Raw genomic sequence first — 26,984 nt, 5'->3', positions numbered from 1 at the left:
ATGGAGGCGTGTCTCGACGAGGAGCTGCCCCCCACCACAGAGCTGGAGGAGGGCCTGAGGAATGGCGTCTATCTGGCAAAACTGGGCAACTTCTTCGCCCCGAAAACCGTCTCCCTCAAGAAGATCTACGACCGCGAACAGACGCGTTACAAGGTAAAAACACGTATTTTGAATGTGTATATATCGCTAAAACAAAAACAACAGTGAATCCATCCTTATTTCACTGAAACAGTTCTTCTTCTCTACATTTATTTATTGCTTGGCTGAGATAGAAAAGCAAAATGTGACATTGGCAATAGAAACAGATTTTGGGAAAAGAATGTCCACGATGAAAGCTATATGTTACCTTCCTCACATTTTGACATAAATCAAACTGATATGCAATTGTTTCCATCTAGTAAAAACAAGTGATACATTTGGATTGAAACCTGGTTAGTATCAGTCCAACCCGCAGTCCTTGTCATACTTCTGTTGGCCAAAAATCGTTATTTTGGTTTGAGATGTGACTGTGGTCTATGGTTCAACACTAAACCTTTGTGGAGTCAGTATGTATTTCCCTGCTTTGTGTTGTAACGTGTATGGAGCTGTTGGATGAACGGGTTATCCGCTTTTAGCTCTTGTTGTCAATATGAATAAGGCCGGATCTGAGTTTTTGAGTTGGGACTGTACATATTTGTTATGTTCTGACATTTGTTTTCTCTCCTACAGGCGACCGGTCTCCATTTCAGACACACAGATAATGTCATCCAGTGGCTCAACGCCATGTCAGAGAAGGGACTGCCAAAGGTGAGCGTAACACTCATCTCTCCAATACTATCTCTCACATGCAAATGTACCTACAATGGAATTATGTGTTAAACTTTTATTAAATAAATATTTGTTTTTTTGTACATCTGGCAGCCATTTTCCAGTACCATGAAGTAAAACATCTAATGGAAATGTGTGTTTGTCTTTAAAAATGGTTTTCCTTGAGGGCTTTCTATGTATTCATTCGTTTTACAAGGCAAATGATAGCCTGTATGTGTTACAGGTCTCACTTTTTTTTTTCAGTTTTGCATGATTTAGGTTTTCAACTGCAGATCATACAGTTTGTGTTGTGCTTAATACCATCCACAGCATACTGTTGATCCAATATAAATGGATTGCTGCCTGTGTTTTATAGTTATAAGGTTGAAATGCTCCTTCAAATTAAACTGTGATAGTGATTAGTCGCCTATTGGGGAGATTTTGGCGCAGTGGTTAGAGCGTTGGTCATCAGATCAAGGGGCGTTGGTGAACTCCAGTTCGAATCCCACCTCGGCCGCCACTGCGTCAGGCCGTTGTGTCCTTGGGCAAGACACTTTACCCGCATTTGCTCCTGTGGGTAATGTCCACAGTCATGACTCTTACATGTCTAATATGTGTAATGTGTATTTGTAAAGCGCTTTGAGCACCTGTTAAAGCGCTCTAATAAAAAAATGTAATCCATTATTATTATTATTATTACAGTACATGTCCTTTCTAAAAATGTTCCTCTGTGGAAACTCTGAATTCTTGTTGTTATGCTGCTGTGAAATAAAATTGAGAATCAGCCCAAAGAATCACCGGCTGGCAGCTTGAACAGAAAATATAAGTAGCTGCCTTCAAAACTTCCATTTCAGTTGCACCACAAAGACACTGCCAGGGCGTGTGATCACACATTCACATTATGAAATCCTCTTATTAGAGCTGCTACCTTGAATCATTCCTGCAAGCATGCTGCGACACGCTGACATGCTAATGTTGACCTGCTGAAAACGTATTGTCTCCGTTTCAGATCTTCTACCCAGAAACCACAGACATATATGACAGAAAGAACATGCCACGCTGCATCTACTGCATACATGCACTCAGGTACTTTTTGTTTCTCTTCCTCTATGTGGCTTGTGCAGCATGAAGTCTGAAGTTGGACACAATCCAATCAGACAACCACAAAAATAACACCTAAATGAGCTCAACAAACATATATGTTGTTGTAGAATGAATGACTCATTCATTGGCTTATTCCCTGTGGAAAGCACACATCAGTGGTGTGAGCGTGCATCAAGCCTGTGACGTTTTTATGAGGTGAACAGTGCAGTTTTTCAGCAGAAAGGCCTTCAGTGGTACAAGCAATGAAGTGGTTTGTTTTAATATAGCATTCCTCCTCGGGTAAAATGGATGCCTTTGGTGGCTGTATAACTGGCCCTAACAAAAACCAGTAACACCCAGATGCCACAGTACTGCCACAGAAACATGCTCTCTACCCGTTTTCATTGAAAGATCAAGAAGCCATCAACAGGGATTTGTTGTGATATTAGAATATGAAGAATCCTTAGTTTCCTTTTAAAACAGAGAAGATCTACTCAATGTTTTATTTTATTTGTCAGATTCAGGTCTAGACATGATTCTCTGTTTGACTGTGATCTATTTATCCTTTTTTCTCTTGTCCTCCTATGCCCTTTCCCGTCTTGTTCTTCAACAAGAGGCTAACAACTTCGTCCTTTGTCTTGCAAAACAAACTAAAGTTTGCAGGATGTAGCAGTGTACGCTTAGTTGAATAATGCATGCATAAAATATGAGATTAGTTTATCTGAGGATTCGGAATGTTGTCAGAAATAATTTTGTCCATCTAAATACATTTTAGAACTATTTAGTGATACATATTATCTCTGTATGATTGTCAATTTAGCAACAGCCAGGTAAAAGTCATTTGAAAGTCTGCAGTGAAGTCCAGTTTCAGTTGCAGCCAGTACAGCAGTAAGGAGAGTTAAGTCTGAAACGATAAAATGATATATGTTGTGAGGTACAATTACGCGTAAGGTGTTCTGTAGGTTAAATGTTCAAATATTAATAGGCCTATAGTTTTTATTTTATTTCACAATATTTCAGAACCTTTTTTTGTTGTCGCTAGCTAAAAAGACTAATCAACGAGAAGACACCCATACAAGTTTTTAGGGAGTCCCAATCAGCAACATTTTATTGCCTGTAATTTGAGAATAAGCAGCACAGTTTTCATGGTTTACCTCAGTAGGCACCTGCAAGAATTTATGAAGCCAATCACAAACAAAATAATCCTCTCCATATGTTTGAATTATCCATCATCCACAGCAAAAACATCAATCAAGTGGCAGCATTTAGAAACATCTGTTGTCTTACTGTGAAATGACAGGGTTGCCTTCTGATAATCTTGTGGTCTGTTTATGAACCTCTCTTACTTTTCTCTCTTTATTGTGGTGATTAGATTGAACTAAAATTGTCTTATGTTCAATTTTGCTTTAACCCTGAGCAAATGAACCTGCATGAAATTGATTTTTGTGTTTTAGTTTCTGTATTGTTGCCATTTTTGTGTGACGTTTCAGCTCTGCTACTACCCATTCTACAATGTTTCATTGTTCATGTCTCTGTCTTACAGTCTGTACTTGTTCAAGCTCGGCCTGGCCCCCCAGATCCAGGATCTGTATGGAAAAGTGGATTTCACTGGTAAGCTCGAGAATGTGCATCTGTTTTCCTCATTCTGTCCCTGTTAACCCAATTATGTCAGCCTAAATCCAGAGCATTACAAATGTCACCGTGCTGCCAAAGTTAACAAGACGTTTAAAATGTTTTTGGTACACAGAGTTTTTTTTACCCAGCAGGCCACAGTGTGTGAAAGTCATTAGTAATTGTGAGAGCTTTTCCTGTCAGTTGTGTTCCCGCGTAGCTCCTTGTCCCGGAGCCGGAGTCAGACATGTGATTATCTCACATGAGCCAGGAACAGTCTGTCTCCACAGTCTCTACTACTCTAACCCAGTCCCCCCACCACCATGTCTGTTCCCTCCATTGATATGTTCCTTCTGCTCTGTCTTCTCCCACAGAGGAGGAGATCAACAACATGAAGAGCGAGCTGGAAAAGTATGGAATCCAGATGCCCGCCTTCAGCAAGATTGGCGGTATCCTGGCCAATGAGCTCTCTGTGGATGAAGCTGCCTGTGAGTGGGGCTCAGATGTCATGGGGAGAGGGTGGGATGTCATAGCTGCAAATTATGTACCGGTAGTTAAGTTGATTAATTCTTCCATAATAAAACTGATACTAATCTCCTCGACCCTCTGGAGGTCACAAAACTCAGCCACAAAAGTCTTCAAGTATTAAATGTATCTACAACTCTATTTTTGTTACATAGTAACATTTATTATCAGTCAAATAAAAGACAAAAAAGACAGCTTTATTTGTAAATCTTTCCCCTAAATTGCGAGGATAATGGCTTGATTCCTGCTTTGATTAGGGGATGAGTACTTAATTTTCTCCACCTCTTCTTTGCATCAAGTAAGTCAATGGCAAACTATATCCATTTGTATGTGGGCCTACTATGATGCAAAATCCAGAATAATCTAAACTCACATGACAAGTAAAACGTTTTGGATATGTGCATCTTTTCACTTTCTTGCTATTAGAGTTAAATAAAAGATTGAATACTATCTCGGATTTGTCCGTTAAAATCCTAATCTACAGCTAGTTGCTCAGTTTAGCCTAGCATGTGACTGGAAACAGCGCTATAGCTTCTGCTAGCTTTTGTCTTCCAAAAGTGGACATTTTCCACTTACTAGTACTTCTGAAGCTCAATAATTTTAACTTTATATTGTGTCTAATTTATTAACACAAAAAAAGACTAGAACTTGTCATTATTAGACTATTGTTTTGTGAGCTTTAGAGTTGCATGTAGGAATTGTTTTTTCCGCAGAACTAGGCTAGCTCTTGGGAACTGCTGTCTTTATGCTATGCTAAGCTAAGCTAACAGTTCCCTTGCTGTGCCATTTATGTAACTCACCATAGGGCTATTTTCTTTATAAGCTATGTTTTCTGCTCTCCTGCCTCAGCTTCTTTTGTTTACTTGCTGTTCCTTGTGTATACTAATAATGAATTAGTTGAATTAAAAGAGTAATTTGAGTGGTATCTATATCTGAGCAAGAGAGCGATTAAACACACTTTACAAATGTCCACCCATTTAATTTTAAATACCTGCAATGGCCCCCCAAATGTAATTTAAAGCCAGCTCCTCCCGTACTCCTCTTCATCCTCAGTACATGCTGCTGTGATCGCCATCAACGACGCCATCGACCACGGCGTCCCAGAGGGCACGGTGGCCGCCATGCAGAACCCCAACGCCATGCTGGTCAACCTGGATGCCAGTGCTGCTCGCCAGTACCACGACACACTGTACCAGGCCAAGGGAGAGAAGGTGGCCAACTCCCGCAAACGGGTACGCAGGTTTAAACTTCAGCGATCACAGATAGTGTGCTCTGGATTCAGATGGTTTCTGATGGCCAGAGAGGAATGTTAGCCTGGGGCACGTTATCCTTGAAAGATCATCAGATGGCCGTAAAATAAAAAATGGGCCAGCCATTGTCCACTTTATGATTAGAGGATAATTGAACCCCAAGATAATGTAGCCCCAAGCAGAAGAGAGGAGTAAAAATGTTGAATCCACGCAAACCACCAGGGCAGCAGAAATGAAAACGGCCACAAAAGTAAAGAATGGAGGCTGGAAGATGAGCTGGGGTGGGGGTAGACACTCCATCAGATTTGCCAGCATGTCCTTACAATGAAAGATAAATGTACATTTTAGAATGTAAATTTGTGCCAACAGGCAGAGTGAATGAATTACCCTAAAGATGGTAAAAGGAGAACAAAATAACCGCAGAGATACATGTTTTACTCTCGTGTCCTGCGGGGATGTGATGACAAGTGATGCTCATGTGTAATGCTGTTATGTTTGATTTGCTGTTGGCTACACAGCAAATGGAGAACGCCGAAGCAGAGAGAGATATCTACGACGAGCTTCTCACCCAGGCTGAAATCCAGGGCAACGTCAACAAGGTCAACGGTAAGACACACGCACACGTTTATTCACCGATTTGTTCATTTGTCTTGGGTTTCCATGGTGCTGTAATAAAATGTAAACCTCTCTCCTGCAGTGGCCACCGCCCTGAGTGCAGCCGAGCAAGCGTTGCTGAGCGGCGATGAGGATAAGTTATACGAGGCACTTAAAGCCATGGGCATCCAGAACCTGCAGGTCCAGAACAAAGGCTGGTACCTCAAACAGCTGCAGGGTGACAGAGAGAACAAAGACCAGGTGGGAACAGAGTGCAAAAACAAGCTGTATTTATTTCAAGAAAACGGTGCGGCTTCTTTGTCTCCTCGGTATAAATCTCAACTTAATTTCTTTCTTATTAGGTATCTCCAGGAGAAGCCCTGACTAAAGATGAGCTGCAGACCGGCGTGGACGTGTCTAATGAGTTTGCAGCAGGCTACCTAAAGAGTATGCACATGCTTTCTTATACAATTATTCTTTCCCCCTTTCTATCTGCACAAGTGTTAATTTTCTATGTATGTATAGTGTTGAAGGCAGTGGAGCGCATCAACGCTGCCATCAGGGCGGGGGTGCCAGAGAAGACGGTGGAGGAGCTGATGAACCCTGACGCTCAGCTGCCGGAAGTCTACCCCAGCGCTGCAGACCTCTACCAGAGAGAGCTGGTCTGCCTGCAGCAGCAAAGCCCGGAGGTACACACAGCGAGGAACACACTCACACAAAGGGAGATACGCTGGTCCATTATGTGGCTTTTCAGGGGAAATTAAGGGATGAATTAATCTAAAGAATGAAATCTACTGATCTTGTCAGTACCATACTAAAGTTTATACTTTGGTATGTTTATACTACTACAGATCTGGCATGGCAATTTAGCCCACTGTGTTGATATCTCAGTGTACTTTATCAACTAAACCCTTATCGCCTAGTTTTACAAATGATAAAATACATTAAATGCAACACACTTTTTTAACAATTCTGAAGCAATTAGTTAATTATATTTTCCACATAACATACAAAGACATACACTTCCCATTTAAATATAAAAGGCAGACTTTGAATATAATAGAAGTAAAGCATGTTCTGTTTACTAACTTGTTGATAAGGTACTTCAATCACATCTTGGTAGATATAATATGCTGATCAAACAATCATAAACTAAACCACTCACAGTTCAGAATAAACATTTGAATAAATGCAAGGCCTTAGTAAATGCTACCCCACTGGACATTTCATGAGTGAGCCCCAATTCCTATTCCTAGGTTTTGTTTTAACAATTTATTGAAACAAGCCAACACCTTGTAACAGATTTCCAGAGTCATTTTATTCCACCTTCAGATAGAAAAAATATATCATGTTACATCTTGTACTAGAATAAATCCCAATACGTTTATAAACTAATGAGGCGATTAACAGAAAATCAATACAGTACGTTAGAATCCAGCTTTTAAGATCTTTAAAATATATATATAATTTCTGACTTTTCAAATATATTTGTTATTTGGATTGATCGCAATATGAAGGCATTCTGTGAGAATCAAGGAACTATTATGGGATACTTTTATTTTTACTGATTTATGCAATCTTAAAGAATAAACAGATGAGTCAGCAATGTAATTATATAGGATATTACTTATTGGAAGGCAGAGCATTTTTATTAGTTGAAACTAACTACTACTACTACTACTACTGACTAAAATGTATTTCTGTAAGGCAGACAGTACATAACATATCCAGCTAATTTAAAAGCAGTGTATAGGTGGTATAACTGACTACTTTATCACCTGTTTTAGAGTGTGTTTCTGATGTTTCATTTCGGCCATGTTTCCTCTGATTGAACTGTGGAACAACAAGTCTAGATGCCGTCAACATGTCTGCCTCTGGTGTCCTTCAGTGGCAGTGTGACAGATAAGGTAAATGTGTGTCGTGATTCCCGCAGGGCTCATTGTCCCACCCAGAACTGCTGGTTGCCGTGGAGATGCTGTCGTCGGTGGTGCTGATGAATCAGGCGATGGACGCTGGGGACCGAACCGCCCTCTGGAAACAGCTGTCCAGCGTCGTCACTGGACTCAGTAATGTGGAGGATGAATATGCACAGAGGTGAACACACACACGCACACGCACACGCACACGCACACACACACACACACTGAATAAGTGCTGTCAGAGGTTTTTGTGTGTTTCTTGATGGGACGTAGGCCGGCTGATGATGTTGTACCTTTGTTCCTCAGGTACATGGATGAACTGATGCGTCTGAAGGCAGCAGCCAGAGAGGAGGGCTGTGACTATCTCACCTGGAACGATATCCAAGCCTGCATCGACCAAGTCAACCTCACTGTGCATGAGGAGCATGAACGTAAGACAAACATTGGAATCCATTCACGCCCAAATATGTCAAATGTCTTCATGTTTACTGTTTTAAAATGGTTACTACAAAAGATAACTAGGAAGGCAATCAGAAAGCACTGACCTCTGCCAAGGCCATATCTTGCAATGTTAACGAAATTGAAAATAAGTTAGTGTATCTCCCCATGATTCTAATTCGCTCCCAAACTAGACAGCTTCTGAATGGCTCATGCTTCACTCTTACAACAAGTTTTATGAAAATAAGGCCAATAGTTTTCCCATAATCCTCCTGACAGACAAACCCTTCCAAAAACACACCCTCCTTGTCGTCGCTAATAGCTTGTATGCTAACAAGTAACCTGCCCAAGGTTCGATGGTAAACATTTTAACTGTAACACTTTATGAATGGTATCCCATCCGTAGGAGGTATAAAATACATTGGAAAAAGTATTAATGCAGAGGATTACAGTTACGATTTATTTAGTGAGCTCCATGAAAACATTTCTACACTTTTGAAAAGTTCCCTCTCGTCCATATCTTCTAATTCATCTTGTATTGTGGTGCTGGACCCACAGAGTTTTAATTGATCTGTTTCCTCTGCAGGTATTGCCGCCATCGGGCTGATCAACGAGGCCCTGGATGAGGGGGATCCCACGAAGACCCTGTCCATGCTGCAGAACCCCTCAGCCAAGCTCACAGATGTGGATCCGTCTGTGGCTCAGCACTACCACGACAAACTGCTGGAGGCCCGAAGAGAGAAGGCTCATGTAAGACACAAACATTGACACGTTTTTCATGTAGAGATGGAGAAACTGATAAAAATAAATATGAAGTATGGATGATTATTATGTTTACTCTAGTTAGCGTGTCTGAGCCTGGGTTAGGGTTAGCCCTTTTGTTATTTGCTTTTTTTTTTTCATGTGTATCTAATTCAGGTGAGCATTATGCAAACATTATATGCAAACCGTGCCTGGCTACAGTTACGTGGAGACTTTTAAAAGCGTTTTACTGCAGCTAATACCATTGATTACTGTAAAGAAACAATACAGTATAACTGGGCATATGAAACATGTGAGGAGCCAAACATATGGAGCGATATTCAATATTTGGTTTAGTTGATGCAGTGACTTGCTGGATAAGCACTCATATCTGTCTCCAAAATATTGCACACACCCCCAGAAAGTTATCAGGGCAATTTGTTTTCATACTACTAAATTACAATCAGGATTTCTGTTATGAAATAGTCATTTATACCCTTATTTATTGAAACCTGTGTCCTTGGCAAGTACAGAGTGCTCTCCAGTTGACAAATAGTTGTTAATAAGGTTTTATTTCGGCTTACAGTGAATCAATTCACTAACTATCGTTGTGGCATGTCAGGATTAACCCCCTACAGTGAAGGTGTCAATAAATAAATAAGCAAACGGCCTGGTTTTAAATATTACTATTTTGATTAGTATTTGTATGTTCAATGCGCCTCATTTTCCTTTACTAAAATGCACTATTTGTTTTCAATCGAGTTGAAATACTCAATATAAATAATTCAGACCAGGGAATAAGATGTAACAATGTCACTAGAATGGCCCCTGAATTTGGGCTTTTGCATCCGAAATTCTTACCCTAGCTTCTGTTTTTTTTTAAACCCTTTTTGGATCATTTTTTAATTTTATTTAAGCATTTGCTATATTTTTCTATAAGCCTTCATATTGAAATTAGACAAAAAAACATACCTTTTGATATCCTGATGCTTAACTTTGAGCTTTTTCAAACATTTTAAGAAGCATCTAGCCTCTATACAGCCAAAGGGCTCAGGGCAGGGTGCATCACACCACCTTAAAGCCTTTAATAGTTAAAAACACAAAACATTCCATTATGGGTTGAATCAATTGACCTTAAATACCCACACACTGTCTGCAGCAGAAGCATTATTGTGATGTGTGGTCAAAGATGAATGGGGTTGTAGACCCATGCTTGTAGCAGATTTCTCCATGTGACTCAAGCCTCTGAGCTCCACATGACACCACCAGACGCCTGATGTCATGGTGTGATCATCTCTTCCCCCCGCTCACTTCCTGTCTGTCTGCTCTCCGTCTCTTCAGCTCTCTGAGGTTTCACCTATCTTTTCTGTTTTCATTAACCCTCCCTATTTCCCATGTGCATGTGTAAGTCCAGACATGATATTGAAAAGTCATTCCTGAAGGCGGATCATCCGCTGCCTCATTTGCTTGTTATCTTTACTCGAGTGAGGCAAGCTGATGGTCGTGGTTTCTGTACGTGCAGAACATTTGCATAGGATTTCACAGGAAGGCGGCCATGTTAAGTTTGTCTGCCTAGAGGTGGATTCAGTTTCAGCACAGAGCACTAAGGTGCAGAAGAGGTGAAAAGCCCTAATACGTATAAAGTGGATTAACGTTCACACTTTCATCAGACTTTTTTTTATCTGGATAAGGTGATATTTTGGTTAGAGCAGATTGTCTATTAAATATAATCTGATGACAAAAAAGACTTCAATATCAAATGTTTTTAAAACTAGACCTAAACATTTGAGATAGTCTTAATTACCATGACTTTTAAATACATTTAAAACAAAAAACAGAATGAGGTCGACCTTTGACACAGGACTAAAACAAACACAATTGAATAAATAATATATATGATTAAACAAGCACTAGTTTTCACTTGATTTCTTTAAAAAAAATGTATTTAAAAGGAACAATCTTCAGTGAATCCATTTTAGTAGTCTTTTTTTATCCTGTGTAAATATGGTTACAAAAATATCTCTTATCAAGTCTGGGCTGCAAAATACTTGGCCGCTACCCACACTGTTTGAAATGTCAACAGCCATCAGTTATATCCAAACCCTGGATTACATCATGTGGGAACTCGGCACACTTTCATAACGGGACCCAGAACAAAAAACACAAGGGAGTAAAAAAAGACTATTTTCCTGCTGATTTCAGAGGCATAGGAAATAACAAGCAGTTTTTTGCTTCCATAAAAGGGCAGAAAGCTGACCAGTGTAACACATGCACCACGAACACACACACACGCAAACACCTCCCTCTGGTTGTTGATTAGCGCATGTTTCTGTTTGAGGCCATTAGTTAAAGACAGAGAGGAAGTAGTTAGGGCAGTGTGAGCTTCCTGTTGGGTTTCAAAGCGCTGCAGGAGAAGAGATGTTCCCCAGCTGGGGGGGGGGGGGAGGATTATAGAGGAGGGATGGGGTTAACTGAGGAGAAGACCCACATGGTGGAGATAGAGTCCGGCTGCAGGAGGGGGTGTTTCAAGGTGATACGAGGGCAGGGGAGTTCAGAGAAAAAGCAAGCCACAACGGTCTTTCCGCCTGTGGTTTCATTTGTGGCTGGCTTCTTTATGTCGCCTCATTAACTGTGCAGAGTTAGTCAGAGACAGTGAGGCAGGGGCCGGCGCTGACTGTGGGCTGAGGGCTGTGCCTGGATAAACAGCAGGAAGTCCGGCCCAGACTGCACTGACTAACAAGCGCAATGTAGTCCACTACAGTTCGCTTCTTTGGAAGGTTATCGCTGTGTAACTGCTACTGACACAAAGGGGACTGTGTGGGTTTCAGTGTAGCCATGCTTTGTTCTGTATGTGTGTTTTCATGCTTCAGGCGTTAGGCCCATAGACATATGAATGAGCTCATGGTTTCCTTTATTTTTATTTATTTTTTCAAAATTGTTTTTGGCCCTTTAGAAGATTACTCATACATTATATCATTGTGCCAGTGCTCATTTCCATTTATACTGTATACAATAATTTTTCATTGATAATGACGTGATGTTCTATGAAACCGATGATATTGAATATATAGGATATATACGGAGCAGTATATAAAATGAGAAAACTAAAAGTAAATACATGCAATCGACATTTCTGCCTCTGGTGTCCTTTAGTGGCAGTGTGAAAGATGAGGTAAATAATTAAATTGAAAGAAAATGTACATTTAGGGCATGAACAAAAAATCTAAAATAAAGAGAAAATATGAGCAAATTTAATAAAAAAATACCTAAAATAAATTAATATTGACAATACATCTTTATATACCTTTATATAAAAGACGTACAATAAACAGTTTTAGAAATTAAAAAGAGAAAAATGTAATCAATATTCCTAAGGTAGTTTTGAAAACTTGCTCATAATTTCTAGGGAATGGAGAAATAAATTGCAGAAGAAAAGTAAAAAAAAAAAGCTGAATTTTCAACCACTCAGCCTCTTCAGCTTTCACTTCCTCTATTTCCATGATGAGCTTGGAACGTGTGAACCACACAAATTCAGGCCCAAGTCCTCCTCCAACCCACCATCCACCCGGCACCACACCCTGTCTCCTGCCAGCTGAGGGCAGCTCCTCATCACCGCACACACACACATGCCACTTATGTTGCAGAGTGCAAACATGCAAACAGTAATCAACAGGTAGGGCTCTGTTTACTAAAACGGCATGAGTCCTGGTGTTGCATGCTGCTGCTGCAGATGTTAGCTCCCCCTCCCCTTACATCAGAAACCTTCAAGATGGGGTATCAGTCATACACTCCCACCTCTTTCACACACATACATACATGCATTGCACACACCTCCTCTCATCTACCCTGGAGCACAGCATAGAGGGGCGGGACACATGGAGAGGGGGGGGGGGCTGAAACAAAATGAGTTGTCTGTTTTACGGGGGTAGACAGCTTCCACATGATATACAGAGACAGAGTGCGCCATCTGGTTGTAGTTAAGTAGAACTGCAGTCCATAATATTATAGTGTTACATTCAGTATAAAGGCCTTGGTGTTGTCTAAGCAAATGGAATCAAGTGACATAACTTTAAACAAAACATCTGTGAGTGACATTTATTACTTTATAGGTCTGTTTGTGGTGTTTTTTTTATTACTGGCCAAATTTAAAAGGTGTTGCAGCTTTCTGCGTATTTAAAACCGCTTAAATGTGACAGCGATGATGTGTCAGTCCCTCATAATCAACAAGCAACAGCTTTTCTATCACAAATGTAGAAATCTATACAGAGCGAGGGATGTCGTCACCCACTTAGCAGGAAATAGAGCAGAATATAATGCAACCCTAAGAGATGTTGCAATTTGAACACTGTGATTAAATATCCGGCACATTTAACCCACAGCTGCTTATCTTTATGGTACAGTCGAGGATTTCCTTGTCCCACTACTATCCACGCTAGGACTGAGGATATAAGAACTGGCAGGAAGATGTACCTGGTCTTTTTTAAATATTCAAAGGAAAAATGTAATTGGTCTGTAAGTATCACAATATGAGAGAAGTAGAATCGATGCAACATGTGGTTATAGAATACTGTAGCAGGACCTACTACAGAGGGGGTTTTGAGTACTAAAAAAGTCTGATATGCTGTTTTTAATAATATATTATAACTAAAACAAACAATACAACTTTGGTGTTAGGCTCCTGCTTTGGAAGAGAAAACAAAAGCTCTCTGATACAACCATGATTAACTCCAGGAAAGATGATGTGTGTGTTTGTTTCTAAACATATTGTTCGGTTTCCTTCCAGGAGACCCAAGACCCGTCTGCTGTGCTGTGGCTGGATGAGATCCAGGATGCTGTTCTGAAGGCAAACCAGGACACCCAAGAAGCCTTACAGTGTAAGAGCACACTCTGTTTTCATTAACCGTACACTATTTCAGTTGTAAGTCTGCAGAGTGAGAAGAAGAGCAGCAAAGACTGATGTTTTTTTGCGTTTGTACCCGCAGTCTCTCAGTCCATCCAGGCTGTGAATGAGGCGGTGGACAGTGGCGACCCGGCTCAGACGCTGGCGGCACTGCGCTGCCCCGGGGCCGGACTGTACGGGGTCACCTCTGAGTGTGGGCAGACCTACCAGGACGACCTTTCCAAGATCAAAGAGGAGAAGAAGGCAGAAGGTGAGGAGAATATTCAGTGGTAAAAGTATTGATGTGACAGTTGCTGTGGCCCTGTGCTGATCATCGACAACTTTGCTACATTTTGGAGGAATGATTAATCTTTTAAGCGGTTTCCAGTGTTTTAAAGGATGCAGAGATTGGCCTGATTAGGGTTTTAAAATGTACAATAAAATGGCCATACGTTTAAGTGGTAGTAGCTCCCTATACTGTGACATGAAAGACATGCAACTTTTATTAGATTACTTACTTCATAATGCTGCAAATAATTTTTCTACCTGGATGTGTATGAATTTGAATTTATTTCATCAACGTCTGATGGCCTCTTTATATAGTTACTCTTCTACTATTGTATTTTGACTTTGTATCTGACTTGTGCCCTTTGCTGTACAAAATGTACATTGCCTCCTGTGTTTCTATAATTCAGATTTTGATTTCAAAACAAAATTCAAGGCGAACATCACCTTATAAATAAATTCAGATGTTTTCTTTCCATGACTTAGTTGAACATGAGCTACTCACACTCATAGTTTGTCTCAAACTTGTGATGTCATCAAGTATATTGTCTGGAGATTTTTTTCTGCTTCTTTCTACCCAAATAAGTTTAATTCTACTTTAGTGCTGTGTTTTGTGAAACAGAAAAAGTTCTCCGTACAGGCTGTAGATTCCCCTCTGTCTTAGACCATAGAAATAAAGTGTATTCATTTTGAAAATAGTTTTAGTTTCCCTTACAATCGTTATTATTATAATCAAGAACTTCTTCTCTAAACTGGAAATAGATGGAAGATGCTTCTTGCTAACATCTGGCTCCATATTGTCCCCTTGTGTTCTGTAATGCTGTCTGTCCAGGTGATAATGGCAGTGAGTGGATGAAGCACTGGGTGAAGGGAGGACACAACTACTACTATAATCTACAGAGAAAGGAGGGCACCTGGGTGGAGCCGGAGGGCTTCCTGCAGAACAACACCCAGCTCAACAAGGAGGACATCCAGGTAGGTCACGGCCGCTGAGATTGCAGCACAACAGCGCAGCTTTTTAGCACCACGTTAAACTCATTGTTTCTCCTTGTCAGTCGGTGGTTTCCGGGGTAACCACTGCCTATAATCGCAAACAGCTGTGGCTGGCCAACGAGACTCTGATTGCCAAGCTGCAAGCTCGTTGCCGTGGCTACCTGGTGAGGAATGGCCAAAAGGAGAGGTTGAACTTCCTGAAATCCCAAGAACCAGCTGTTAACTGCATACAGGTACACATATTATCCTGAGTAATGCTAACTCCTGTCTGCTATCAGGACTTATTATTAAACTGATCTTCATTGTATTTATTTATTTTACCGTCAGGCTCACTGGAAAGGCCACAAACAGAGGAAGAAGTTCAAAGACCGTAAGCAGTATCTGAAAGACCACACTGATGAGGCTGTGAAGGTGAAACTATAACACAATGTCAGGATGTACTGAATGTGACTGTTTCACATTCAAAGCTTCTCTTGATTTTTTCAAAATGGAGATTTGAATGTCTATTGTTATAGTTAACTGTGCTAATAATATAAGTGTACTGTAGAAATGCCTCCAAAAAATAAATATTTTTGAAAAAAATCTATGATTTAAGTATTTGGATGTAAACAATATGAATGAAGATTCAAAGCTTCGAACATTTATGTCAAGTCCTAGCAATTTATGTAATCTGAATATTATCATTGTTCGTATAAATACAGTTAAGATTAAAGGATTTGTTTTGTCTCCTTCAGATCCAATCCATGGTTCGGATGCACCAAGCTCGTAAGAAATACAAGGATAGGCTGAAGTACTTCCAAGATCACGTGAGTATTCATAGCCTGAAAGCATGTTTTATAAAGAGATCACAGATAACTGAGTTTTGCACAACAACAAAGAACCAAGACAAATTGTCTGTTAGGGTTTTTAGTAAAATCGCAGTGTTCTCTAATAAAAGCTGTAAATCACTGTGCATACATTTCTCCTGACATCTGTTGACATTTAGTCTGTGTCCTGTGGGGTTAGAGGGAGGCTCATTTAACACTCTGCCATGAGCGAAGTCATTTCCACTTGAGCCCAAAGTGCATTCCTGTGCTTAATGAAGACAATTGATCAACCAAGTGATTGCTGTTTCCTACTGCAGATCAATCAGGTGGTGAAGATTCAGGCTTTCATTAGAGCCAACAAGGCCAGAGACGACTATAAGACGCTGAGTGAGTAGCATCCCAACAGATCTTTTATAGTGCTTTGGATTGCTCTCTAGTGTCTGCGGTGGTTTGACTCTAAATCTCCTTCCTCACGCAGTCAGCGCCGAGGATCCTCCGATGGCGGTGGTGAGGAAGTTCGTCCACCTTCTGGACCACAGCGACCAGGACTTCCAGGAGGAGCTGGAGCTGATGCATCTCCGCGAGGAGGTGGTCACCAACATCCGCTCCAACCAGCAGCTGGAGAACGACCTGAACCTGATGGACATCAAGATCGGCCTGCTGGTGAAGAACAAGATCACGCTGCAGGAGGTGGTGTCCCACAGCAAGAAGCTGACCAGGAAAAACAAGGGCCAGCTGTCAAACATGATGATGATGAACAAGCAGAGGGGGGGGCTGAAGGCCCTCAGCAAGGAGAAGAGGGTCAAACTGGAGGCCTACCAGTTCCTCTTTTATCTGTTACAGGTACGTTACAGTACATTAAAGCATGGAAACACGTCAAAGTAGAGGCACAAAATACAAATATGAACCTGAAAATGAGCAGAATAGGGCCCCTTTAATAAGAGCAGTCTTGGAAATTAGCTTCAGCCAAATGCTGGTAAAATATGAAAGTAGCTGTTGAATTAGCTTCATTCAACAGCCCAACAAACAATATTAATCTTTCAAGAGACAGTATATTTTTTATTCAAGAGTTAATTTCCAACCTTTGTAACAGTTTAATGTTATGTTTTATTTATGATGTTCCTGTAAAGTGCATAAAATACAACAAAATACAAATATTATCCAACAAAAGGAACGTGGAGCCCCTGCTATAACACTCAGGATCCCCTTTGAAAGAATCCTGTCCTTAACAATCAGGTCTCTTACTGTTCCTTAAAATTGTCTGAATGTTTTATTGTCAGCCTTTAAAGAAAGAAATTCCCAAAATGGGAAAAGGTATTTTTGTTTGCGTTTTCAATATGTTTGCCAACCACGATAGAAAAGTCATCAACGCAGCCATTTATCTTCTATGTATTCTCTTGTCTATAAGGGTCTCTATTCACACATTGAACATGACTCAGACTCAGTACTAGGAAGCTGACTGTGAAAAGCCTGTTTTAATATCCTGTCAGAACGATAAGGACTTTTTTGTTCTCACATACAGCTCCTCCGGGTCATTTCTAAATATTTGTAAGGTTGCATTGCACATGTGAAAGGAGCCTTTCTCTTCTGAACAACAGACTCACAGCAGCTTTTTATCCTGGTCTTAAACTCTCTTATGATAATCCTTCCTTTTAGACCAACCCCACGTATCTCGCCAAGCTGATCTTCCAGATGCCACAGAATAAGTCCACTAAGTTCATGGACTCTGTCATCTTCACCCTGTATAACTACGCCTCCAACCAGAGGGAGGAGTACCTGCTGACCAAGCTCTTCAAAACTGCCCTGCAGGAGGAGATCAAGTGAGAAGCAGACACTGAAACACAGTCAACATTCAGATACCCACAGGATCACGAGGCCTGGTTGATGCATGCACTGTGTAATCATGTTTTGTTTCGCAGGTCAAAGGTGGACGAGATGAAGGAGATCATCACAGGAAACCCGACCGTCATCAAGATGGTGGTGAGCTTCCATAGAGGGGCGCGGGGACAGAACGCTCTGCGGCAGATCCTGGCCCCCGTCGTCAAGGAGATCATGGATGACAAAACGCTAAACATAAAGACCGACCCCGTGGACATCTACAAGAGCTGGGTGAACCAGATGGAGACGCAGACTGGAGAGGCCAGGTGAGCCGGAGGGGTTCATGTTTTTTCATAATATGGAAAACATACTGCAATATCAATGCTAAAAAACAGGAAAACAATTAATTGGTCTATAACTGTCTATATGGATTGGTCCTATTATGCTTCTTGGAGGGTTCCCTTTCCTGTAATGTGTTATATAGGTTTTGTGCATGTAAATGGTCTAGAAAAGGTTAAAATCCTAAAGTTCCCTCCTGAAGGAGTTCTCCCCCCCCCTGCCTGTCACACTGCCAAGTTTACTTCTGTTACATAATGACATCACTGTGTAACAGTTGCGCTTCTATTGGCTAGCCCTCCAACACATTGTACGTGATAGGCTAAGGGGCGGGACATATCTAAGCGGTTAAACATCACAACAGAGCTGGCCAGTTAACCAATCAAAGCAGACTGGGCTCTGGTTTCAGACAGAGGGTGAAAAGAGGTGCTGCAGCACAGGCAGTATGAGAAAAATAAAGAGCTTTTTGAACATTAAAGCATGGAGACATGTCCCAGTAGAGGTACAAAATACAATTATGAACCTGGAAATTAGCATAATAGGGACCCTTTCAATACCTCAAAATTGTGCGTCAGTAAATGTAGTTACAGTCCTCCACTGCCTGTGCAACAACAGTCAGATGGAGGACACACATGGTACAGTATATGTAGAGCTTTATTCTAAAACATAATATACATTTAATGGAATGTACAAATATGAACCTGAGAATTTGCATAAAAAGGCCCCCTAATATTCTCATGAAGCACCATTCACAGTCATTATTCATACTTGTTCCAAAGCATTGTTTGTTTTTTTCTAAGCAAGATATTTCATCTGTTTTACAGCTAGAGTTGGCAAAAAGTGATTACATGGTCGCAACATTAAATTAACGAATATATTATTATTATCAAATGTTTAATTAAAGAAAATGCAATAACCAATTATTTTGGAAAAAACGGGTCCGCTCTCAAATGTGCTCCTGTTAAAACATATCTTAGATAAGAAACATTAGTGAATGTCACAATCTTATGCTAAAGAGGGTTTAACAAATACATTTCTTAAAAGCAGTTTGTGAATGAGGCTCAATGTTGCTAAAAGATGTTAAATGTTTGATACTGGCAATTATTTTTGCTTGTTTTTCAATTGTGTTTTTGTGCATGTCTACCGTACTACACAGTAAAGCACATAAGTCTTCAGTAGGTTATTATGAACACTAGATTCTATATGTCTTCATCTCTTCCTGTCCTGTCCTCAACAGTAAGCTGCCTTACGATGTGACTCCAGAGCAGGCCATGGCCCACGAGGAGGTGAGGACAAGACTGGAGGCGTCCATCAAGAACATGAAGACGATCACAGACAAATTCCTGTCGGCCATAATCGTCTCGGTGGATAAAATTCCGTACGTTCCTCCCTGCGTCCTCAGCATCCTCATCAGCTTTCTCAAAGCAGTAATCATTATTTGTTCTCCCTGCCTGTCTCACACTTTGTTATTTTGTTTGTCAGATACGGGATGCGTTTCGTCTCCAAGGTGCTGAAAGACACCCTTCATGAGAAATTCCCTGATGCCACTGAGGACGAGCTGCTCAAGGTTCGCTTCTTTATTCTGAGTGTTTATACTTGTCATAGGGTTAGGGGTAAGGGTCAGTTCGCTCAAATCACACAATATATATATATTTATGTTCCCAGTCCACTCAGACACAACCAGCCCACAGATAGTTTAAAACATACTGAGATAGAAAGTAGTTGTGTTGAAATCTTCCCTTCTCTGGCCTCTTTGTTGAAAGTATTTCCCCATCTTCTGCCTGGCTCCCTCTTCACTGTTTCTTAAACATGACTCTCCTTTTTCCCCTTTCTTGCTCTTGCTCTGCTTTACCCACCTGTTGGACCAGCTGCAGCCTGTCTGTCGGGGCGGGGGTGTCTGCTGACATTAAGGCGAGCCCTGACACTCTCCTGGCTTTCCTCTTCTTCCTCCACAAGCTGTGTCCTGACATGGTCAAGAGCCTTTCCTCCTTTTTTTCTGTAGAACCTAACCTCTTAAACTCAACTCATCCAATTCAAGATTAATCTGAATAGTAATTAAAGAGAAAGATGCCAACAAAGATGTCATTTGCAGCTCCTTGTTTTGAATGACAACAAGTGCACTCCCTGAATGGCCAAAGTTAAAATGTTTAGAAAATAATCCTAATCCAATGATTTATTTAATTCAGTGATACTGCATATATTAGTATTTGTGTGTGGCTGTATCTTACTACGGGAGCCCAGAGAGGCAACAAAGTTAATCATTTGTATTTATTGATTTTGTAAGTCTGATCTAAATTATTTTATGACCTGTGTTAATTACTTAAAAACATGGGGTAAAAATCTTTGGCATTGTATTCTTTCTAAATTCCTTTTTGGTCTGTGACAGAGCTTGTTGTTGTAATACTCGTTTTGGCCACACTAGGCTGAACTGCACCATGTTTCAAATGAGATAAAAAGCATTTGTGTTTTTTCCAGATATGACAACATCAAAAACTAATATAATTATTCTAACAAACAAATATTTGTTTTGACAGAGTAAAACATATAAATAACCTAAAGTATGATCTTGCCAAAAGTAGTTATTTTCACTAGGCAAAAATGTTGTTGTTTCACAGATGAAAATAATGTAGGGAACTTTCAAAAATGATACAGGCAAAATATAACTTAATATAACTGAACTAACATTGCTTGAGTTTTTATTTGATCCGTTAGGTAATATTTCCAATCTTAAGAGCCTTTATATGCTTGTTCAACAATTTTTTCCTCCTAACATTTTTCTCATTAAGCACAAAAAAGAAGTCAAATACATCTGATAGTTATAATTTAAACTAATTGACTCATTCTATTTGCGGCTTTCCAGATTGTGGGGAACCTCTTGTATTACCGCTACATGAACCCAGCCATCGTGGCCCCCGATGCCTTCGACATTATCGAGGTGTCGGCGGGGGGCCAGCTGACCACTGAGCAGCGGAGAAACCTGGGCTCCGTTGCCAAGATGCTGCAGCACGCCGCCTCCAACAAGATGTTCCTGGGAGACAACGCCCACCTCAACCCCATCAACGAATATCTCAGCAACTCCTACCAGAAGTTCAGGTCTGTTGTTAGCTGTTGTAGAGATACCATTCAAGAAATCCTATTCCTTCCTTTTTACCTCGTCCCTTTTGTTTCTTGGACCATCTGACTTTATCCTTCCTTCTTTCATCGCAGGCGTTTCTTCCTGGCAGCTTGTGATGTTCCCTCGCTGGAGGATAAGTTTAATGTGGATCAGTACTCTGACTTGGTGACCGTCACCAAACCTGTCATCTACATCTCCATCGGAGAGATCATCAACACTCACACTGTGAGTTTGGACCTCCTTCCACCTCATGTTATCCCAACTGCTTATATGTATTCTCATCAATTGGTGCCTGGATTCTTCATTATCAGATGTTTTTGAACGCTTTGGACTTCTTAAGTTTGGCTAACACACTGCCTGTTCTTCTCTCCTGTTAGCTGCTGCTGGACCATCAGGACGCCATCGCTCCAGAGCATAATGACCCCATCCACGAGCTGCTGGAGGACCTGGGGGAGGTTCCCACCGTAGAGTCCCTCATCGGTGAGAATATATTGGGTCTTTATTGTCATAAGGCTAAGAACAATGCAAATCGCAGTGTGCAACATTAAAGTACACATAAGTAAAAAAGTAGACAGTAGTGAAGCAAATGTCGCTACAAGTTCATTAAAGAGCGGTACAGATGATTTTGTTTTTTGCTTCTAAAAATGTGTATTAGGGAAAATTGGGTACTTTTTGAGAAAAATGTACTTAAATGCTCTGATAGAAAAAGATTGAGGTACAGAAAGAATACATTCGTAACAGAGATTTTTGTTATCCCATTAACAATATACATGTTATGTCATATAATGCCCTGTGAATGTCTAACTTGCCTTAAATCAACATCTCTCTCCATCTGATCCACTCTCAGGGGAGAATCCTCTTCCTCCCAACGACCCCAACAAAGAGCTGATGGGGAAGACGGAGGTGTCTCTCACCCTCACTAACAAGTTTGACCTCCCTGGTGAGGCCAATGCAGAGATGGACGCCCGGACTCTCCTGCTCAAGTAAGATACTGTCCATTCATGGCTATCAGAGTAGATTTGTATTTGGTTGTTTCAGAAAATCTAATTATTTCTTAAATGTTTCTTTTCAGCACCAAGAGGCTCATCGTGGATGTGATCAGGTTCCAGCCTGGGGACACTCTCACTGAGATCCTGGACCTGTCAGCAAGCACAGAGCAGGTCAGACAAACCATTCAGGGAAGCGACAACTGATCATATTTGAATGAAAATGTGAAGAAATTGCCTTAATTAATGTAAACCTTCTAGACCTTCACCACAAGATGGTTAGCCTGTAACTTTTTCACAGGTGTACAAACTGCTTTTTCTTATGGCACAAAACAGGAAAATGTTATTCTATTTCCTATTTTTCTCACAGAATTTGTACAAACTGAAAATACCTAAGTGCCAAAATCCTATCTTATTATTAGATATCATTATAGTTAATGATACTACTAAAATACCAGATAGGTGTTGCTAACATTTGTTTTCTTCACAATCTATTTGTTTAACTATGAGAACACCAATTCCTCATAATAGATAATGTTTATTTTATTTATGTATTGGGGAAGTACACATGGCAAGCAGTTTTCGCAGACATCCAAAATGTGACACTGAGGAAAGAACATTGTTAAAATGACTGTTACAAATATGAAGCAAATAATAAATATTGAGACAACTCAACCCCAATAAACTTGAAAACTGAGTGTAATATAATACAATTCATATGATGCTGCCTGGAAATGTAACTGTCATTACAGTTTATTTCCAAATTAATTTATTGTGATTCCAATTTAGTTTGGTTTTAGAGACACACATCCATTTGTTAAGGATGATCAAGTGAGTGCATATTTACAGAACTCAAGTCAGTGGACTTTTTAAAGTTTTGTTTATTGGATTAAAGCCTATAAAGTGAAGGAAGCTTGAAAATAACTCGTATTGCCAGGAGCAGGGCAGGCAGCAGCTGCAGAGACGGACATCTGTTAGCTGCTGTAGCAAATCAGCCAAATCATAGACGCTACTTGCCATAATTCATTTAATGTTAAGTAAATAATGTGTTAGCTGCAAACGGTGTTGAAATAGTTGCCTGCACTTTAAAGATACAGTGCTTTTTCAATGGGAACATGGTTTAACATGGACTAACCAGCTATAATTCCTCCTGTCTCCCTGGATGACAGGAAGCAGAGTACCAGCGCGCCATGCAGAGGAGGGCCATCAGAGACGCCAAGACCCCCGAAAAGATGAAGCAGGTGAAGCCGGTGGTGGACGACAGCCTTACGCTGCAGGGCAAGAAGGACAAGATCAAGAGCAACCTGCAGAGGCTCGCCGAGCTGGGGAAGGTGCACCCCGAGAACCGCTACCAGGATCTCATCAACGACATAGCCAAGGTAAGAAAACATCGAATCATCCCCTGGATTTAGACAATTAAACTCTTCAGTGTTTAACATAAATGTGATGTGTGTGTTACAGGACATCAGGAATCAGAGGCGGTATCGCCAGCGCAGGAAAGCCGAGCTGGTAAGGCTTCAGCAGACCAACACCGCCCTCAATTCAAAGACCAACTTCTTCAATGTCCAGATCGATTCCTACAATCAGTATATCAAGACCTGCATGGACAACCTGGCCAGCAAGGGCAAGTGAGTGACCTTTTTGAGCTTTAAATTAAATGTAATGCAGTGGAGAACTTTCTTTAACATATTTTATTATTTATTGGCTTCTTGTTTACATATACCGTAGAAATATGGGTCATATAGGATTTCTGTTGACAGGCCAAACAACCCACATGTGTGCATGATTGAACTGCAGACAGAAGCAGTAACGGTTACCATCTTTATTTTACACAAAAAGACAGGGATTATATTTCCCGCTGGGGTTGGGCTGGTGTTTACATCCAAGGTGGAGGTCCTACTTTCCATTGGATTGAAGTGGAAAATAAGCTCTGTGCCAAACATGCGGGTCTTCACATATTAACACTGTCCTGCGTTATGAGATTAAGTCAACATTTTTAGGGCTCAAAGGAGACTGTTCTCCACACATTCAGAAGTGGCGTATTTTACTGATGTATGGTATGTCATAAAACATAACATTAACATCTCTTAAGGATAACCACAGACTTTATTTGAGGCATCTTCCCGAAACCAAAAATTAAATTGAAACGAGCAAACCGGAGGTGCTTTAATGCTAACTCAGGACTTATTCCTGCACCACTCTATATCAGGAAAAATATGCAAATACATTGTTTGAAATTGCAACAATGATATTACTTGGGACAAAACAGATATTGTGGTGTACACAGTTCTGCCGTTATGCTACGTTCAGTAAACTGCTTGGTGCTTATTGTGATGGAAACTTCTGAAACAATGGAGACGAACTCAGAGAGACACAGAGAGAGCTCAAACTTTGATGGCAAACACTGATGGTTTATTATGGAGCTACGGCCGGAGAATAGACAAGACATGTGCTGTGCCACGAGGTGACACAGCGGTTGGTTGCAAAACCAATTCTGAAGAACTCTTCTGTAGTTTGAGAGGTTTTAACTAGTTCGGAGTGTAATAATCAACATTCCTCATCAGCGAAACTAAACAAATATGGACCCTGAATCTAACTAAAGCTCTCGTCCATAGAAAAGAATGTGCGCCAGGGAACCTACGTTCCAGAACAGTAAACTACCTCATGGCAGCTGTGCTCTGTCATAGACTGGCTTCAACAATGACCCCAAGCTGCCCCTCCTTAAAGCAGCAATTGCCATTGGAAAAGAGACAGTGAAAAGAGAAAACGATGAACTGTGTCAAAGGTTGAATACCTAAGCAAATTATTCCCTAACACTTAACACATTGGTTGTTGATTTAAAAAAAAAAAAAAATGGAACCATGCACAAATGAACCGATATTGGTTAATAATATATAGGTTATATTTGAAAGGGCAGTTTTCTACTCTAATTCTTAAAAAAAGTCCCTTAAGGCTTTTTGCAATGCGTTTGTCACGCAATTTAATATTGAGATGGCTATATAAAAACTATTTTTTGTGCAGCCCTACACTGTACATGTAGATATCTGACCTCTATCAGACTTATTCCCTCATACGTAATGAACGAAATATAGCATTCTGTGATCCTCTTTTTGTTTTTTTCAAAGCATATTTTGCTTCGTGCCAAATTGCCGAATTGTGCCAAAAATCTGAACTGGGTCACGGGTAACAGGCTGTGGGTCACAGTGTTAATCCTCGGACTCCCGCTGGTTTTGATTTTGGACTTCTAATCCAGTGCCGTTTTACTGCTGGAGTGCAACTCAACTCAGCTGCTGCCTGCTTAGATAGGAAACCTGTGGGAACTGAAGAGCAGGATCTCAAACAGAGTAGATCATCCTTCCTTTTTATGAGGCATCTGTTAGTCAGAAGTGGAATTATTCTGTGTATACTCTGCAAAGTAAACACCGGATGAAGGCCAGAATACATGGTTGGTTCATTTTTCATTAGTGTCATTCTGAAAAACCCCATTTCCAAACACGTTGAACAATACTCGAAGAATCATTCACACTAAGTGCTGAGAGATGGTATCAAGCTGTACACTTGTCTTTCTCTGTCTTCTTATCAGGGCGAAACCAGGCAACAACAAGGCCAAGAAGAGTAAACAGGTCTCACAGAAATACACCGCCTCCCGCCTCCACGAGAAGGGCGTGCTGATCGCCATCGAGGATCTGCAGCCCAACCAGTGAGTTCTGCCAGGCGTCAAAATGAACACCTACACGTGATGGTCAAACATGTGTGATTTCCAGCAAGATCAATAGTTCATACTTGCCATTTTGGACAGTATTTTTGAGGCAATTACTATTTTTAACTTTTGATTTGTTTGAAAAGGTTTAAAAAGTGCCTATGGAAAAGAAAATCAGTTGTTGATCAGTATGCTACTTAAAGCCCTTTTTTATGTTAAATATAAAAACATGAATTTCATATTAAACTGCTGTCATAGACCTTCATGAAAAAAAAAAATGGTCAGTACCGTAATTTTCGGACTATAAGGCGCACCTGAATATAAGCCGCAGCAGCTAAATTGAATGATGTACATATATAAACCGCACTGGACTATAAGCCGCAGGTGTTTTAATGTTTAATTACCATATGTAAGGGTTCGTGCACACAGGGGATTGTCGGGAAAGAGATGGCTGTTTGAGGAAGCTCCCATTTATTAACATTTGAACAAACAAGTTGCATATTTGCATAACGTATTCAAGTGTTAGCATTTAGTGCAATAGTAGCTACAGAATATGTACTGTGCTGTGTAAACGGTACTGTATCACATAGCGTTTCAGACACACAAACTTTTCAACTTTCAAACTTAAACGGTGCGCTCCCAGCGCACGTACCGGCAGTGATCTACAGCAGGGTTTTCAACCAGTGGTACGGGGACAAACTGTCTCGCTCTCGTAATGTCTGAAACTGTCTTGCTCTCGTTCTGTCTCTCGGACCACTCTCGGTTCCACTTTTAATTTGCGCGCTACCTGTCTCACTCTTTTCCGGCCTCCAGCTTTTCCTGCTGGAGCCCGCCGCTTAAAGGTGGGGGTCGCGGACCGGCCATAGAGCCCATAGAGTTAAAGGTGGTGGCCGTTAGCTGTAAAAATCCATAGATTAGCCGCACCGTTATATAAGCCGCAGCGTCGAAAAATGGGGAAAAAGGCGCGGCTTATAGTCCGAAAAGTACGGTAATCTATTTCACACACTAACCGGGTGTTTTCGACGGGCTGCTTCCAGGTTTTCTGCCACTTTACCAATATAGAGCTGGGAATAAAGTGTCCGGTTGGCCAAGTCCAATTCTGTCAATGCTTTGGGCGAA

At 40.8% G+C, this 26,984-nt stretch overlaps 1 protein-coding gene across 1 annotated transcript; it reads left to right on the top strand.

Annotated features, from left to right (window-relative positions):
* Positions 1–25,869, top strand: iqgap1 (IQ motif containing GTPase activating protein 1). The gene is made up of 33 exons (XM_010775150.1): positions 1–153; positions 709–786; positions 1,796–1,872; positions 3,413–3,480; positions 3,855–3,968; positions 5,059–5,237; positions 5,774–5,861; positions 5,953–6,110; positions 6,212–6,296; positions 6,375–6,538; positions 7,783–7,943; positions 8,075–8,199; positions 8,793–8,956; positions 13,731–13,821; positions 13,930–14,097; positions 14,944–15,086; positions 15,167–15,337; positions 15,432–15,515; positions 15,839–15,910; positions 16,228–16,297; positions 16,389–16,753; positions 17,567–17,730; positions 17,830–18,054; positions 19,302–19,442; positions 19,547–19,631; positions 20,925–21,157; positions 21,272–21,404; positions 21,557–21,659; positions 22,027–22,162; positions 22,252–22,339; positions 23,335–23,544; positions 23,627–23,793; positions 25,749–25,869. The coding sequence occupies exons 1-33, from the start codon at positions 1–3 to the stop codon at positions 25,867–25,869; spliced, it is 4,584 nt and encodes a 1,527-aa protein (XP_010773452.1).
* Positions 25,870–26,984: the final 1,115 nt, after the last annotated feature.

The sequence above is a fragment of the Notothenia coriiceps genome, unplaced genomic scaffold (assembly GCF_000735185.1).
Source record: "Notothenia coriiceps isolate Sejong01 unplaced genomic scaffold, NC01 NC01_scaffold00015408, whole genome shotgun sequence".
NCBI lineage: Eukaryota > Metazoa > Chordata > Actinopteri > Perciformes > Nototheniidae > Notothenia > Notothenia coriiceps.
This window is presented reverse-complemented; position numbering and strand designations above follow the sequence as displayed.